The 18,238-nt window shown below is 51.7% G+C and overlaps 1 protein-coding gene across 1 annotated transcript in view; it reads right to left on the bottom strand.

The window, feature by feature from the left end:
- The window catches only part of LOC144953377 (interferon-induced very large GTPase 1-like), a 176,292-nt gene extending 169,889 nt beyond the window's left edge, over positions 1-6,403 (bottom strand). Inside the window, exon 1 of the mRNA XM_078883940.1 lies at positions 6,274-6,403. Coding sequence (XP_078740066.1) covers positions 6,274-6,403 — 130 coding nt within the window. The remainder of the gene's footprint in view (positions 1-6,273) is intronic.
- Positions 6,404-18,238: the final 11,835 nt, after the last annotated feature.

The raw sequence follows: 18,238 nt of genomic DNA, 5'->3' as shown, positions 1-18,238 counted from the left end.
ACGCTCACCACTCACCCTCACCAACCATCCTCACCCCTACCACCACCACTCTCCCTCACCACTCTCCCTCACCACTCTCTCTCACCACTCATCCTCACCACTCACCCTCACCACTCACCCTCACCACTCACCACTCTTCCTCACCACTCACCCCTCTCCCTCACCACTCACGCTCACTACTCACCCTCACCAACCATCCTCACCCTCACCACCACCACTCTCCCTCACCACTCTCCCTCACCACTCTCTCTCTCACCACTCACCCCTCACAACTCACAACTCACGCTCACCACTGACCCTCACCACTCACCACTCACCACTCACCCCTAACTTTCACCACTCACCACTCACGCTCACCACACACCCTCACCACTCACCACTCACTCTCACCACTCACCCTCACCACTCACCACTCACTCTCACCATTCACCATTCACCCTCACCACTCACTTTCACCACTCACCACTCACGCTCACCACTCACCCTCACCACTTACCACTCACTCTCACCACTCTTCCTCACTCCTCACCACTCACCACTCACGCTCAACACTCACCACTCACCCTCGCCACTAACCCTCACCACTTATGCTCACCACTGACCCTCACCTATCATCCTCACCCTCACCACCACCACTCACCCTGACCACTCACCCTCAACACTCACCCGCACCACCACCACTCACACTCACCACTCACCCTCACCACCACCACTCACCCTCACCACTCACCCCTAACTCTCACCACTCACCACTCACGCTCACCACACACCCTCACCACTCACTCTCACCACTCACCCTCACCACTCACCACTCACGCTCACCATTCACCACTCACCCTCACCACTCACTCTCACCACTCACCACTCACGCTCACCATTCACCACTCACCCTCACCACTCACCCTCACCACTCACTCTCACCACTCGCGCTCACCCCTCTTCCTCACCACTCACCCGTCACCCTCACCACTCATGCTCACCACTCACCACTCACCCTCACCACTCACCCTCACCACTCACCCTCACCACTCACCACACACTCTCACCACTCTTCCTCACTCCTCACCACTCACCACTCACGCTCACCACTCACCACTCACCCTCACCACTCACCCTCACCACTCATCTTCACCCCTCACCAACCATCCTCACCCTCACCACCACCACTCTCCCTCACCACTCTCCCTCACCACTCTCTCTCACCACTCACCCTCACCACTCATTCCTCACCACTCACGCTCACCACTCACCCTCACCACACACCCTCACCTCTCACCATTCACCACTCACACTCACCCTCACCACTCACCACTCACCACTCACCCCTCTCCCTCACCACTCACCCTCAACACTCACCCCTCTCCCTCACCACTCACGCTCACCACTCACCCTCACCACTCACTCTCACCACTCACCACTCACTCTCACCACTCACGCTCACCCCTCTCCCTCACCACTCACACTCACCACTCACCCTCACCACTCACTCTCACCACTCACCACTCACTCTCACCACTCACGCTCACCCCTCTCCCTCACCACTCACGCTCACCACTCACACTCACCACTCACCCTCACCACTCACCACTCACCACTCACCCCTCTCCCTCACCACTCACCCTCACCACTCACCCTCACCACTCACCACTCTTCCTCACCACTCACCACTCACCCCTTTCCCTCACCACTCACGCTCACCCCTCTCCCTCACCACTCACACTCACCACTCACCCTCAACACTCACCACTCTCCCTCACCACTCACGCTCACCACTCACCTTCACACTCACCACTCACCCTCACCACTCACCCTCACCACTCACCACTCACCACTCTTCCTCACCACTCACCCTCACACTCACCACTCACCCTCACCACTCACCCTCACCACTCACCACTCTTCCTCACCACTCACCACTCACCCCTCTCCCTCACCACTCACCCTCACCACTCACCCTCACCACTCACCCTCACCTCTCACCCTCACAACTCACCCTCACCACTCACCACTCACCACTCTTCCTTACCACTCTTCCTCACCACTCACCCTCCCAACTCACCCTCACTACTCACTCTCACTACTCACCCTCACCACTCTCCCTATCCACTCACCCTCACCCTCACCACTCACCCTCTCCATTCACCCTTACCACTCACCACACACCCTCACCACTCACCCTTACCACTCACCACTCTTCTTCACTACTCACCCTCACCACTCAACATCACCACTCACTCTCACCACTCACGCTCACCACTCACCACACACCCTCACCACTCTTCTTCACTACTCACTCTAACCACTCACCCTCACCACTCTTCTTCACTACTCACCCCTCACCTTCACTACTCACTCTCACCACTCACCCTCACCTCTCACCACTCACCAGCAGTATGTACTGCTGTCATCATAGCAGGTACCACCACAGCAGTATGCACTGCTGCAATCATAGCATGTACCACCACAGCAGTATGCACTGCTGCAATCGTAGCATGTACCACCACAGTCAGTATGCACTGCTGTAATCATAGCAGGTATCACCACAGCAGTATGCACTGCTGCAATCATAGCAAGTACCACCACAATATGCACTGCTGTTATCATAGCAGGTACCACCACAGCAGTATGCACTGCTGTCATCATAACAAGTACCACCACAGCAGTATGCACTGCTGTAATCATTGCAGGTACCAACACAGCAGTATGCACTGCTGTAATCAAAGCAGGTACCACCAGTCACTATGCACTGCTGTAGTGATAGCAGGTTCCACCAGTCAGTATGCACTGCTATAGTGATAGCAGGTACCACCTCAGTCGGTATACACTGCTGTAGTGATAGTAGATACTGCTATTGAGTTGGTAGATACTGCTATATAGAGTTAGTAGATACTAAAACAGTCAGTATATACCAATACAGTCAGTCAATACTGCTACAGTCAGTATATACTACTATACAGTCAGTACATACTACCACGGTGAGTACCTACTAGAGTCAGTAGATACTATTATAGAGTGAGTAGATACTGCTATAGAGTTAGTAGTTACTACTATAGTCAGTGGATACTACTATAGAGTCAGCAGATACTATACAGTTAGTCGTTACGACTATATAGTCGGTAGATACTACTGTAGGCCCAGTAAATACTACTATGGTCAGTAGATACTACAGTCACTAAAAACTACTACACAGTCAGTAGCTACTACTGGCTCAGTAGATACCACGGTACAGTCAGTAGATACTACTACAGAGTCAATAGATACTACTTACTCTGTTGTATGTAAGGTGTGTAGGTATATATACCTACGAGGGGTAAAGATATTTTTTGAGGGGGCGGGGTCCACAATTTTCGGAAACCTTTACATCAACTATTTACCCCACACTTTCTACAAATTATTGGACTTGTGCAAGCCTCTTATATATTTGTTGGTGGAGAAAATGTACAAACGGCCCACCAGGCTTTGACAATACCTTAGTATCTGTGTATATATATGTAAGGTTTTTAAGAAATATATTTTTCACCCGGGCAACGTCGGGTACTTCCGCTAGTAATAAATAAATAAAGATAAATCGCACCAAATCGATAATTAAACCGCTTTAAAGTTTAGGGACGAAAAAACGGAAATGCCTATTCCCACCGCGGGGCTCGGGGCGCGCCCACCGGCAATTTTTTTCCATCCTTAACCCCACGGCCCGAGCGCCAAATCCCTCGCAAGCGAGCGTACACAGAGGGACAGCCAGACAGACGGACAGACAGACAAAAAGTGACTTTTATAGGTAAAGAAGATTATATGCACAAACACTAACATATACATGAATCATATAACACATTTTTAACATCTTCTTAATTACACCTAACGCCTATTTTTAGTGAATCTCACTTAATTACCTACATTAATATATGTTACGTAATTTTCATTTTTACATAAAAAAAAAATTGAACAATAAATACAACACAACCACCATCACCATCTCCCCCATCACCACCATCACCACCATCGCCATCACCACCATCCCCGCCACCATCACCACCACCATCCCCATCAACACCACGACCATGACTACCACCACCACCATAACTACCCCCATCACCACCATCACCCAAGACCTCCGGCATACCAGGCGAGGCAGATACCATCTTTGTATATCGAGGTGTCTCTGTAAAGGCTGCTGAATTACTCTCCATTGAAGTTCCGTAGATTCCACTCTTTGTTGAATGTTCTTATTCCGTTAAACCTCAAAACACAAAAAAAATAAAAAGACTCACCACCACCACGTATCTATCACCTGGGTGGGTGAGTGGGTGGTTGGGTGAGTGGGAGGGCGAGTGAGTCGGTGGGTGAGACGGTAGGTGAGCGGGTGAGTGGGTGAGTTGGTGGGTGAATGGGTGAGTGATTTAGTCGGTTGGTGAGTGGGTAGGTGAGTGGGTGAGTGGTTGAGTGAATGGATGGGTGAGAGAGTGGGTAGGTGAGAGAGTGGGTGAGAGAATGGGTGGGTGAGTGAGTGTGTCGGTGAACGAGTGGGTGGGTGTATGAGTGGGTGATTGAGTGAGAGGGTGGGTGAGTGGCTGGTTGAGTTGGTGGGTAAGGGGGCGAACAGGTCAGTGAGTGGGTTGGTGGGTGTGTGAATAACTGTGTGAGTCGAAGAGTATACTAATGGCCCAATGGTGTCACAGTTTGCATATACCCATGGCCCCGATGGAGTCTAGGACGATAAGGTTAGATTCGTGTACAGTCACGGACAGGAAGGTTCCATTGGGTATTGGCTGAATCCACCCCGTTTCATTCACAGCCCTGCGAGAAAAACAGAGACAGCTTAGACTCAGCACTGCACCATAGACTCAGCACTGCCACCCATAAACTCAGCACTGCCACCCATAGACTCAACAATGCCAACCATAGAGTCAGCACTGCAACCCATACACTCAACACTACCATCCATAGAGTCAGCACTGCCACCCATAGACTCAACACTGCCGATAGACTCAACACTGCCAATAGACTCAACATTGCCAATAGACTCAACACTGCCCATAGATTCAGCACTGAGACCCATACACTCAACACTGCACCATAGCATTAACAGCACTGCCCATAGACTCAACACTGCATCATAGACTCAGTACTCACTCATAGACTCAGCACTGCACCTTAGCCTCAGTACTGCTGTAATGCGAGCAAGGACAGGGTGGGCGCTGCCTCCGCACCACTCACACGGGCCGGTGTATTGGAGAGGCGGAGCCTGGTCGTCGGGGTGAGTGGGGGTGGAGACAGGGGCAGGATGAGAAGGTGGAGTTTGGGTCACGTGAGAGAGGGGATATAAGGGAGAGATGGAGGAGGAGCAGGGGGAGAAGAGAGTGAACGACAGAGGGGAGCCACGCTGGCGGTGAAGGGAGAAGTGGCGCCATTGCCACGTGGTTGGGGCCGATAGGCGTACTGGGGTGGAGTGTGCGCGGGCAGCGGAGCGTGCGGGAGCGCACGGGAGAGAGAGCCGGAACGGGTGTGGGGGACCCGAAGGGCGGTGTGGCCCGAGCGGGTGAGGAAGAGCACACGAAGGGGCCGGAGGTGACGGCGTGGCGAGAGCCACACGGAGCGTGCGCGGGGCGTACGGCGACGGAGAAGAGAGAGAGCCACACAGAGCGTGCGCGGGGCGCAAGGCGAGGGTCGGAGCGAGGACCAGCAAGTGAAAGGAAAAGAACCCAAGAAAGGACCAACGGAGAGCGATAACGTGTGAAGGAGTCCCTTATTACACTGCCACCCAACACTGCCACCTATAGACTCATCACTGCCACCCATAGACTCAATACTGCCGATAAACTCAACACTGCCCATAGATTCAGCACTGAGACCCATACACTCAACACTGCACCATAGAATTAACAGCACTGCCCATAGACTCAACACTGCATCATAGACTCAGCACTGCCACCCATAGACTCAGTACTGCACCATAGACTCAACACTGAGACCCATAGACTCAACATTGCCACCCATAAACTTAGCAACACAACTCCAACCTGTGGTGGAGGTGCGCATCGGTTCCGAGGAGGTAGACTCCACGCGCGGAGTCCACTACTATTTTCTTGGGCAAAGCCGGAGCGTCTGGACCGCTCGCCCTCACCCACGTCGTGTCGGCGCAGTCAACGTTGGGCTTACGCCACAGATAGTATAGGTCGTCGCAGGCCCAGGATTCGTCGGGCGAGCAACCTATGGCAACGACGTTGGCGACAGTGTTCGGGAAACTTATCGAGGTCGTTAACCAGGATGGGCACTCGCCGGGCGCGGGTGCCCTGGCGCAGACGACGTTCCAAGAGCCGCCCTTGTATTCCTCGGCACCCATGTAGCTGGCGGCGTAGATGTAGCCCGGGGCTCCGCCGGTGAATGACCGTGCACTATCTGCATGCATCCGTTCATATATATACATTTGTTTAGAAAATTCAAGAATATGGAGTTTACATCATGGGAGCTCCTTTGCCAGTACCAAAATATGATAATAGGTTTTTCTCCTTTTTTCTGGCAACAAAACAAGTGTTTCACAAGGAATCATGTCTGCATTAACCATAATGCTTGTGATCAGAATGCAAACACCGTTTGAGACGAGGCTCAAAAGAAAGCCGTGTCTGGTGTGGACCAATCAGTTTTAAGGACAATGCTATATTATCAGAGTATGTTCTTTTTGTTTACATTCTGACCACACGCATTGTGGTTAATGCAGACATGGTTCCTTGTTAAAGGTTTCAGTTTGGTGTTTTAACATCTGTTTTGTTGCAAGAAAAAGGGGAAAAACGTATTATCATATATATAGGGTGGTTCATATGTTAAGAAAGTTTTGTTTTTGTATGTACTTAATTGTGGTAGAATATTACCCCAGGAACGTAACCTCCCGCATTAACATTTCTTCCTATGGGAAAGTGGGTTTCACTTAGCGCTGCTTCACTTAAAGTGGCATTTCCAGGTTCATATACAAGGTGCAGCTCTGCCTGTGCATTGCTGCACTCCAACTGCACGCATTCATTAATGTATATATATAGGGTGTGGTTCAATGTATGTACACAAATATTTAAAAAAAACATTCGATCGTAAATTTCCCCAGGAATGTAACCTGCCCTCTTAACATTGTTTCCTAATAGAAAGTGGGTTTGCAATTATAAAGAGTGGTTCGTATATAGGGTCGCCTAAAGTCAGGACGCATAGGAACTCTATGCAACTCTATTAATTCCATGAGTCTCTATGGATCTCTATTCATCTCTATGGGCCTATATGTATCTCTATGAGTGTTTATGTATATCTATGGATCTGAATGTATCTTTATTTATCTCTATGAGTCTCTGAGGATCTCTTTGGGTCTCTGAGTATTCATATCGGTCTATGGGTATCTGTGTATATCTGTGTATCTGTATGGGTCTATGTGTATCTGTATGCGTCTTTGTGTATTTATATGGGTCTCAGTGTATCGATCTGGGTCTCTATGTATCTTAATGAGTCTCTGTGTATCTATATGGGTATCTGAGTAGATCTATGAGTCCCTGTGTATCTTTGTGTATCTCTATGGATCTCTGTGTATCTCTGTGTCGCTATGGGTCTCTGAGTATCTCTATGTATCTCTAAGGATCTCTGTTTATCTATATGGGTCTCTGAGTATATATATATATAGGCCTCTGTGTATCTCTATGGGTTTCTGTATATCTCTGTGTATATTGTTATTATTTTATTCTTTTATATATAAAAGTCTCCGCGCGCTCGCGTTTGCGGGGGATTTGGCTCCCGGACGGTGGGGTTTAAGACCAAAATAATTTGCCAGCCGGCACACCCTAAGCTTCGTGGTGGGAATAGGCTATTTCGTTTTCCCATCCGAAAACTTTAAAGTAGTTTAATTAACACATTTGTGACGTTTCCATTATTCATTATTTACTTATTGCACGAAATCGACCGTACCAAGTGACGCCAATTGCGTGGGGGGGGCGGACCCTACCAAGTGCTGCGCGTTCGCTGCAGCTCACGGGGAACATTTTCTTTTACGCGTTTTACAGCCAACACATATACACATCACGCTGCGGATATTTATTCACAGTGTCATGTCCTCTTCGCCCCCCCCCCCCCCCAACACGATGCGTCCAGTTTATACTACAGACTCCGTCGATAATAATATTTTACTGATTACATAGCATTATTCTTGCACGGGCAGGGGATGCTGGGGAGGGGGGTAGCGGCCCAGCCCCTAGCCTGCCAACGTCCCAACTCCACTGCCTCGCCAATGTAGGCCAGGAGGGGGGCTGCGCATGGCACAAGGCCTCAACACGCCTATGATAAGTACAAATTTTCTTGCTTTTTACACTAACAACTCAAGTCCATTGTTTACTATTGTTAAACACATTAGTTGACAAACATTACAATAATAATGTTCGTGTGCAGATAAAAACTCAGCTTCATTGTTCAACATTATGAAACAAGTTCACAGATGTTACAATAATTTTGTTTTTGTGAAGATAACAACTCAGGTTCATTGTTTACCATTATGAAACAAGTTGACATCTTACAATAATTATGTTTGTGTACACAAAACTCTATTCGGATTTTTGGGTTGCTCAATTTCCCCTTTTTTTGCTGCGCTTTTATAACGCTGCCACGGTCTTCTGCCAGTCTGTGATTTCTGCTTAATTCTTAAATGCATTTCTATTGTTTCCATCGCTCACGTCACGCTATTTACTCATACGTAGTACTGCGATACTGATAGCTGTGCCATCATCGGGGATTGCTGTGCCCGTCGATGTGTTTGTGTGTGAGTCCATGTGGGTGTCTTTTTCGAACGGACAACGTCAAAGTGTTTATATGTGTGTGTTAGTCCATGTGTGTGTGTCAGTCGATCTGTGTGCGTGTACGTCGATGTGTATGTGTATGTCAGTCCATATGTGTGTGTGTTAGTCCACATGTGTGTATAAGTCTATACATGTGTGTGTCACTCCATGTGTGTGTGTAAGTCAATGCGTCTGTGTGTCACAGTCCATATGTGTGTGTAGGGCTATGTGTGTGTCAGTCTATATATGTGTAAGTTCATGTGTGTGTGTCTTAGTCCATATGTGTGTGTGTAAGTACATATGTGTGTTTACGTCAATGTGTGTTTTAGTCCACGTATTGCTGTGTGCGAGTCGGTGTGTGTGTGTGAGTCGCTGTATGTGTGTACGTCGATATGTGTGTGTAACTCCATGTGTGCGTATCTCAAGTGCATGTCTATGTGTGTGTGAGTCCATATGTATGTGTGTCTGTAAGTCAATGTGTTTGTGTGTGTCAGTCCATATGTGTGTGTGTGTGTGTCTCAGTCCATGTGCGTGTGTGTTAGTCGCTGTGTGTGAATGCCTTCATGTTACTCAGTGTAACTCCATTTCTTTGCGTGTCTGTAGGTCCATGTGTGCATCTTAGTCCATGCGTGTGCTTTATTGACCTGCTCAAGGCCTATGATACCATCAGTAGGCCTGGCCTCTGGGTTGCTCTTCGTGCTTTCCGAGTCCCGAACCCACTCATCACCATCCTTAAGGACCTTCATGATGGTGAGCGGCCCCGCATCTTAACTACGTGGCCGTGAGTCAGAGCCATTTCCTTTACACCTTGGGGTGCAACAGGGATGTCCTCTGGCTCCCACATTGGACCACGTAGTTCGTCGAGCCTTCAATGCCTGTACCGGAGGAATTCCCATCTGCTACAGATACAATGGGAGGCTGATCGATGCCCGGGTGCTGTCAAGGGATGGCTCCCTATTGCTCAACCACGTTATGTATGCCGATGATCTGCTAATGGCTGCTCACTCGGAGGAGGAGTTTGAGGTGCTGCTGCTGAACCTGGAGCTTGCCACGAACAGGTGGGGCCTTTCCATCAGCCCAACCAAAACTAAGCACCTGCCTGGCTATTTTGTACCATCGGACACTCCACTCCCACAACTCCCAATTGTTGATGGGGCAGTTGTGGAGACAGTGGATAGTTTCCCTGGACAGTGTGCTAATGACCGGCTCCGGTTTAACAGCAGAGGTCTCACTCCGAATCAGTCGAGCTGCAGTATCTTTTCATTGGCTGCGTAACGCTGTGTGGAAGCTACCTGGTCTATCACTCCGTACGAAGCTTCAGGTCTTCTCGCTCACGGTCATTCCCTCCCTTCTCTACGCTTGCGAAACTTGGACCCCCCTAATGGAACATCTTCGCCGGTTAGAAACATTTAGGCTGGCCTGCCTACGATCCATCCTGGGTTTAACCAGGCTGCATTGTGAGAGGAGCTCACAAATCCTTGAAAGATGTGGACAAAGTCCCTCGGTGACCTCCGGCAGGCAAGGCTGCGTTGCCTGAGTCATGTAGCCCGCATGGCCAGCCACCACATGCCTAAACAGCTTTTGTTCCGCTGGATCGAGGGGGCTAAACGGGCGTGGCACGGGCTGCAGAAGACATGGAGTGATGTGCTACCGGAGGACTTGGAGCTGAGTCCACTTGCGGATGACTGGTACCAGCCGTGTCAAGATCGGCCACTGTGGAGGAGGCTCCTGAAGGACGCTACTGGCCAGTTGGAGGCAGTCACCCTCCAACAACAACGGAGGGCGGAGGAGCGATGCTCACAACAACGAGCAGAGCGCCGGGTGGCTAAAGCACAGAAAGCTGCCACAGTAGGGGCCACAGGTGGTGCATCAGCCAGTCGTCTCAGTCAGTCGACCTGTGCCATCTGGGTTTGCCCCGTGACCTCTTGCCAGCGGGCGTTCGACACTTCACGTGGCCTCAAGGTGCACATAGCCTGGCACAAGCGTTGTTGTGACGTCACCGCCACTTAGTGGCGAATGGCGGTTGTTGTTGTTCAGTCTATGTATATATGTGTGAGTCCATTTGTGCGTGTAACTCTATGTGTGTGTATCAATTGATTTGCGTGTGTAACTACATGTGTCTGCCTTTTTCGACCAGGCAACGCCGGGGTACTAACCGCTAGTGTGTAATATGAGGATGTACCCGGGGGTAACTGGGCGATGGTGATAGGCTCTGCCGGCCTCAGCCCGCAGCCAAGGGGCGTAGCCCTGGGGCTGTATAGCAACATCTAGAAGGTTCCAGGGGTGAGGCTTATGATTGGCTGCGTGGCATCACGTAAGCCAGGTGATATAAGGGGTGGAGAGGGACAGCTCGTGGTCAGTGTGGAGAGGTTCGAGAAGAGACCACGTCTGCGCCTCCGGCACGCCAGCGGCCACGTGGCAGGCCGGAGATTGTCTCCCGAACGCCGTTAGCCAGCGGTGTGAGGGAGCGAGGAAAGTGAGTGAACGCCACGCTCGAGTAACGGGAGTAACGGGAAAAGGACCCCAGCGGTGTGAGAGAGCTGTGTAAATGAAGAACGAATAAAGATAAGACAAGAGATACGATATCATTTGGAGTAGGTTTATTAAATATGTATCCCTGTGTATGTCTATGGGTATCTATGGATCTCTGTCTATCTCTCTGGGTATCTGTGTATATATGTGCATTTTAATGGGTCTCTGAGTATCTCTATGGGTTTTTGTGTATGTCTGTGTATCGTTATGGCTATCTGTGTGTCCCTATGGGTACATGAGTATCCCTGAGGTTATCTGTGTATCTCTGTGTATCTCTATGCGTATCTGTGTATCTATATTGATCTCTGAGTAACTATATGGGTATCTGTGTATCTCTGTGTATCTCTATGGGTCTCTGTGTTTCTCTATGGATCTCTGTGTGTCACCATGGGTATCTGTGTATCTCTATGGGTCTCTGTGTGCGAGTGAGTAAGTGGGTGGGTTAATGGGTGAATTGAGTGAGTGGGTGTAGTGGGTGGGTGGGTGAGTAGGTAAGTGAGTGAGTGGGTGGGTGAGTGGTTGAGTGGGTGAGTGAGTGGGTGGGTGAATGGGTGAGTGAGTGGATGAGTGAGTGGGTGAGTGAGTGGGTGAGTGAATGAGTGAGTGTGTGGGTGAGTGGATGAGTGAGTGAGTGGGTGAGTGAGTGGGTGGATGAGTGGATGGATGAGTGGTTAAGTGAGTGGTTGTGTGGGTGAGTGGGTGAGTCGGTGTTTGAGTGTGTGAGTGGGTGGGTGAGTGGGTGAGTGAGTGTGTGAGTGAGTGAGTAGGTGAGTAATTGAGTGTGTGGGTGGATGGGTAGGTGAATGAGTGATTGAGTGGGTGGGTGAGTTGCTGTGTAGACTCAGAATATCATTGCTACAGCTGCGTATATTCATCAGAGAGTGAGTAGGGGAGTGGGTGGGTAAGTGAGTTAGTGAATGGGTGGATGAGTGAGTGGATGAGTGAGTGGGTGGGTAAGTGGATGAGCTGGGTTAGTGAGTGAGTAGGTGAGTGATTGAGTGGGTGGGTGAATGAGTTGGTCAATGATTTAGTTGATGGGTGAGTGGGTGGATGGGTGGGTGAGTGGGTGTGTAGGTGAGTGGATGGGTGAGTGGGTGGGTGAGTGAGTGGGTGGGTGATTTTGTGAGTGGGTGGGTGGGTGGGTGAGTGGGCGGGTGAGTGACTGGGTGAGTAGGTAGGAGGGTGAGTGAGTGGGTGAGTAGGTGTGTGTGTGAATGAGTGGGCGTATGATTTTAAAATAATCTGCTTGCAGTAGTGGTACTAATAATAGTAGCAGCGGCAGAAATAAATCATCATCTCACTCATCACGTGGTACCACGCGTATCCGTGTAAGTAGTACACGTTCCTGTCGTCGGTTTTCGGCCACGCATAGAGGTCTCCGCTCGAAGTTGCGGCACCCCGACCTTGGCCACCGGTCGATATCTGATCATACTTCGCCCCCATCGATCGCCAAGAGCAACCGGACCAGATGTCGACGCTTTGGTTGCTCCCAACGCCGATGAGGATCCCTCCGGGGGACGCGGAAATGTCCTTGAACTTGTAGCTGATTCGATAGGAGCAGACTATGGCGGCTGTGGGTAGACAAAGATGGGTGGGATGGTGGCTGAGTGAGTAGGTGAGTGGGTGGGTGAGTGACTAAGAGAGAGAGAGAGAAAGATGCGTGTGAGCGTGGCGATTGCCTAACCTCAGATATCGGAGGGAAGTAGCCAAACCCTGTGGGTGGTTGGGTGGATGAGTGAGTGAGTGGGTGATTTGGTGAGTGGGTGAGTAGGTTTGTTAGTGGGTGGATGAGTGGGTGGCACCTTCACCTCCATCACCACCACCACCATCATCGTCACTCCCACCAACAGCACACTCACCATCAACCTCTGTGGTAAAGATGAAGAGAGATCCCACCATCATCATCACCACCATCACCACTGCCACCATCATCACGACCTCAAGATGATGTTCGAGAAGGGGCTAGACAGCTGAGTGATGAGAATGCTTTCGATGTTCTAGAAGGGCTAGAGAAATATCCAGACTTATATAGATGCTTGCAATGCATGAAAATATGTAAACCGTTTCCATTCATACTGAGTAAATATTAACAATTGAACCAAGGTGTCGAATAGCACACGTACACGTAGACATTTGAACCTATACACACACGTACGTATACAACAAAATAGGTGTGAAGATGTTAAAACATCAAACTGAAACCTTTTGCAAGGAATCATGTCTGCATTAACCACATATACTTGTGATGAAAATACAATTAAAAACATGCTCTGACAGTATATGCATTGTATTTGAAACTGATTGGTCCACACCAGAGACAGTTTTCTTTAGAGCCTAGTCTCAAACAGTGTTAAACCTATGAATCAAAATTAACATGTATTTAAAATACAAAAATTACTACGAAAGATTTAGACACCAAGGAGCACTACCACAGGCGGGACTGGCCACAGTGGACCGAGTTCTCTGTGGGGAGGAACAATCTCGAAAAACTACTCACTTCTAAATCTTTTGGAGTTATTTTATATACTTTTGAGGCATAAACAATTACTAAATAACACGACCCAGGAACAAAAATTGTGTTACATAGTGTAATCATCATCGCCGGTGTTGGCTGTGATCAGGAATCGAACTCGAAATCGACGGATTCGTAGCGCAGTGCAGCGCTAACCGTGACTACACCACTGCTCCCCAGGGTGAGTATGGTGAGTACTGTGGGTATACACTACACTACTATACACTACACTATAATACACTACACTACTATACACTACAACACACTATACTACTGTAGGGGTGTTAGAGAGAGAGCCGTTATGCATGGCAGCTTATGGGAAACAAAGACAGTGGGCGGGGCTACGTGAGTGCACGGGGGGGTGCTCTCAACGACGTCCGCACCGGGCAGCCCGGGGCCCCACCCCTCAGCGGGGGTTGAGTATAAAAGGGGATGTGTCAGAGGGCTCGGGGGGAAATGTTAAGCTAACGAGAAGACTGAAGACATCTTAGCTAGAGCCCTGGACTCCCCTAGTTCGACGTCCTTATCAGGGCCGAACAGGATCGAGCCAGCGGCGTGGTTCCGAGAGCCAGAGCCGGTGCTCTTGTCAGAGCAGGTCTGGGACTCCGGGTACCGGGCCCAACTTACCAGTGTCGGGCCAGATAGCCTCCCCTAGCCCGTTAGTGGAGGACTAAGAGGCAGCCTAGGGTAGCTAGCGTGTGTATTCCCAGCTAGCCGGGTGAGGGGGCCGATACCCCCTCGAGTGTTATATGCCCACTGTTGTGCTGTGAAATAAACCCGTGTGCCTCCAACTCCGGCGTCAAGAGTCGTCAACGGTATTACATCTGGTGTCAGAAGTAAAAATCTACGAACATGGACACGTGCCGGACAGCTCGAGTCAGGATACCGGGGGCGGAGGACACCGCTGCAGTCGGAGAGCCCGGGACGGGTGAAGAGAGCACGGAGCAGTCGGGGCCAGATATGGCTACGCCGCAGCAACAGGAGGGTGGGGAGGTGTCGGCAGAGGGGCTGAGGCAGGCGCACGCCAAGCTGATGGAGCTGCTGCACGTCGCTGCCAGCATGCTGGACCACATCACTCAGCTGGGGGCTGCTGGACCGCCACGGGGCGACGAAAGCCGACGACCACAGCGCCTTCCCGCCATTTCGGTGGAACACCAATTTGAAAATCCCGCCATCACCGCAGCTGCAGTTGAGGGCGTGGCCGGCCTGAGCATCGCGTCCAACGCCGGGCATACAGTACCTGCCGCGTCATCGCCAACGGACGGGACGTCACCACGGGTGCGACCGGCGATGCCATCGGTCGTGCGCGCCGAAGCAGAGCCGGGTGAGGGGAACGAGGAAGGGCGACCTTCTGCGGCAGCCGCTGCGCTACATCAGCGACTGCCTCCACTCAAAGAATTTGTGGGCAAGGAAGGCGACTGGGGCGGCTTCCAGCGGCGCTTCCTTGCTCACCAGGAGATGGCGAAGTGGACGGACGCCGAGGCTCTCCGCGCGCTGCCAGCACTCCTCGACAGCGACGCCCTCGCCACTTTAACATCGGCACCGAAGGAGAGGCGCTCTACGCTGAAGACGGCGATGCAGGTGCTGGCTGCAGTTTACGGTCTGCCGTCAGACTGTCGCCAACTCTTCTACGATCGCCAGCGGGGGGCAAAGGAGTCGCCTCTGGCGTACCGCACAAGCCTCCTGGCACTGGCAAAGGCGGCCTTTCCACGGATGGACAACGAAGGTGTTGACGCCATGGTTACGGAGAAGATACTCCTGCTGGCGGACGACTTGGAGATCGTCATCGTCGCACAGGACGACGCGGAGATGTGCTCTCTCCAAGCGGCACGACTCCTCCACGCAAACCTGCTCGCGCAACGACGCAAGGCCAGCAAGGCGGCGAGCGGGCGTACCGTGGCCGCAGCCACCCTCCCGGCGGAGGAGATCTGCGCCATCGACCATCAACGGCAGCAGGGAGCGAGAGTACGGGCGGACCGGGGCGGCTCGAGCCAACCCGATCATCCGTCGTCGTCACCAGCGCTCCCGCGCTGCTACAACTGCGGCATCCGGGGCCATGTCGCCTCGGGGTGCCGCTCTCCTCGGCAGCGCGGGATGACACCTCGACGGGACGCCGGCCCTCTTCCCAAGCTCCATCATCATAACCCGGCGAGTCGCGGCACCTCACATGTTTGGCCCACGCACACACCCGCCACACACTCATACACCGCACCGATTGGGGGGCCAATATCGCGCACCATCGCACCAACACGCACCACTCTGGGTACTCAGATTGAACCCAGCCAGTGGTCCGTGTTGGCCCATCGTGTTGTAGCCGCGTCGTCGGGGTCGTCGGCCGTTGTGGGGCACATCGACGGGGTCGAGGTGCGCATCCTGGTCGATACGGGAGCATCGGCGACCATTATTTCGGAGTTAATTTACAATATTCTCCCTGCCCAGAGCCATCCTTTGATGCGTGTTAACGTGCCATTCTTTGCTGCTAACGGGGGCTCACTTGGCATCATCGGACAGATTCGAGCCCAAATTTGTATCGGGGATATTAAATTGTCTGGGCCGATTTTTGTTTCCTCCTCGCTGGCGGTTCCGTGCCTGCTGGGGACGGACTTCTTGGCCAAAATACCGATTAGGATATTAATCGACCAGGGATGCATTGAGCTCCCGTCGGGCCGACGCATGGCGTTTCTGCCATCCCCCGGTACGAGTCGGATGGCGTTCGCAACGGTGCCGGCGTTTGTAAATAGAACGGTGCGCGTTCCTCCGGGGGCACAAATGTTGGTTCCTTTGAAACTTCGGCGGCCCTTCGCTAAGGGCATTGGGGCCCAAGGGGTTCTGCTGGGGCCATCTAGGGCCGGGGTTAGTGGACCTCATTTACTTCCGGCCCAGACCATAGTAAGAGGGGACAGAGACCCCTTCATCGCGGTCCTCATTGTGGGCTCGCAGACGGTGGTGGTCCCGCAGGGGACCGTGCTTGCTCACGCGACGCCGGTGCCCTGTGAGGAACCCGTCGCGAATCACATGAGTGCTGTCCCTGTGCCGCGACCACATTCGGACAGCGATGAAGGGTGGCTCGAGGCGCTTTGTGCGGGATCGACGGACCTGTCAAATTCAGAGCGTCAACTGCTTAAAACGCTACTGCAGGAATTTTCCGACGTTTTCAGTCGGGACAAATACGATTTGGGTTGCACTCATCTGCTGTGTCACCATATTGATACGGGTGACAGCGCGCCAATACGCCAGAATCCGTGTCGGTTAAGTCCCGCCGAAAAGGACCATGTCAAATCGGCTATTGATGACATGTTAGCCGCCGACATCATTTCTCCTTCCACCAGCCCTTGGGGAGCGCCGATCATCCTGGTTAAAAAGCAGGACGGCTCGTTGCGGTTTTGCGTTGATTTTCGGCGCCTTAACAAAATTTCGGTTGCCGACGCATACCCGCTCCCACGGATGGACGAATCGCTGGACGCCTTGGCGGGAGCGCAATTCTTCTCCACATTGGATTTACTTTCGGGATTCTGGCAGCTTCCTCTGGACGATGATTCAAAGCCTAAAACTGCTTTCCGTACACCGCACGGCCTGTTCCAATTCAACCGGTTGCCGATGGGACTCCACTCAGCGCCGGCAACTTTCCAGCGTTTGATGGAATTGGTCTTGGCTGGATTGCAATGGGATTCGTGCCTGATTTATTTGGATGACGTTATCGTCTTTAGTAAAACTTTTGACGAACATCTCCAGAGGTTGCGGGCGGTTTTCCTAAAGATGCGGGCTGCTAATTTGAAATTCAAACCCCAAAAATGTCATCTGTTACGCGATTCGGTGCGTTATTTGGGACACATCGTGGGGCGCTCAGGTATTGCTACCGATCCCGCCAAAACGCAGTGCGTCAGCTCCTGGCCGACTCCCACCTCGGTGGGAGAGGTCAGGAGTTTCATTGGCTTCGCGTCGTATTACCGACGGTTCGTCGCAGATTTTGCGACGATTGCGAAACCCCTACACGCTTTAACATCAAAAGGGGTTCGGTTTCACTGGGGTCAGGAGGAGGAGGCTGCTTTCTGCTCCCTTCGGGACGCCCTGGTAAAAGCTCCTCCCTTGATTTACCCCGATTTTTCTAAGCCTTTTTTGCTCGACACCGATGCGAGCAACATGGGTATTGGGGGCGTGCTTTCCTAGGTGGTTGACGGCGTGGAACGGGTTGTTGCGTACGGCAGTCGGGTGTTGTCTCCGGCGGAGCAAAGATATTGTGTCACCCGTCGGGAACTGTTGGCAATTGTCTATTTCATCCAACAGTATCGCCCATATCTGTACGGTCGGCATTTCACCGTCCGCACAGATCAAGCGGCACTGCAGTACGCCCTGCGAGTTCAACAGCCATCGGGACAATTGTCCCGATGGTTGGAGATCCTCC

This window comes from Lampetra fluviatilis, chromosome 75 (genome assembly GCF_964198595.1).
Source record: "Lampetra fluviatilis chromosome 75, kcLamFluv1.1, whole genome shotgun sequence".
Taxonomy (NCBI): domain Eukaryota; kingdom Metazoa; phylum Chordata; class Hyperoartia; order Petromyzontiformes; family Petromyzontidae; genus Lampetra; species Lampetra fluviatilis.
This window is presented reverse-complemented; position numbering and strand designations above follow the sequence as displayed.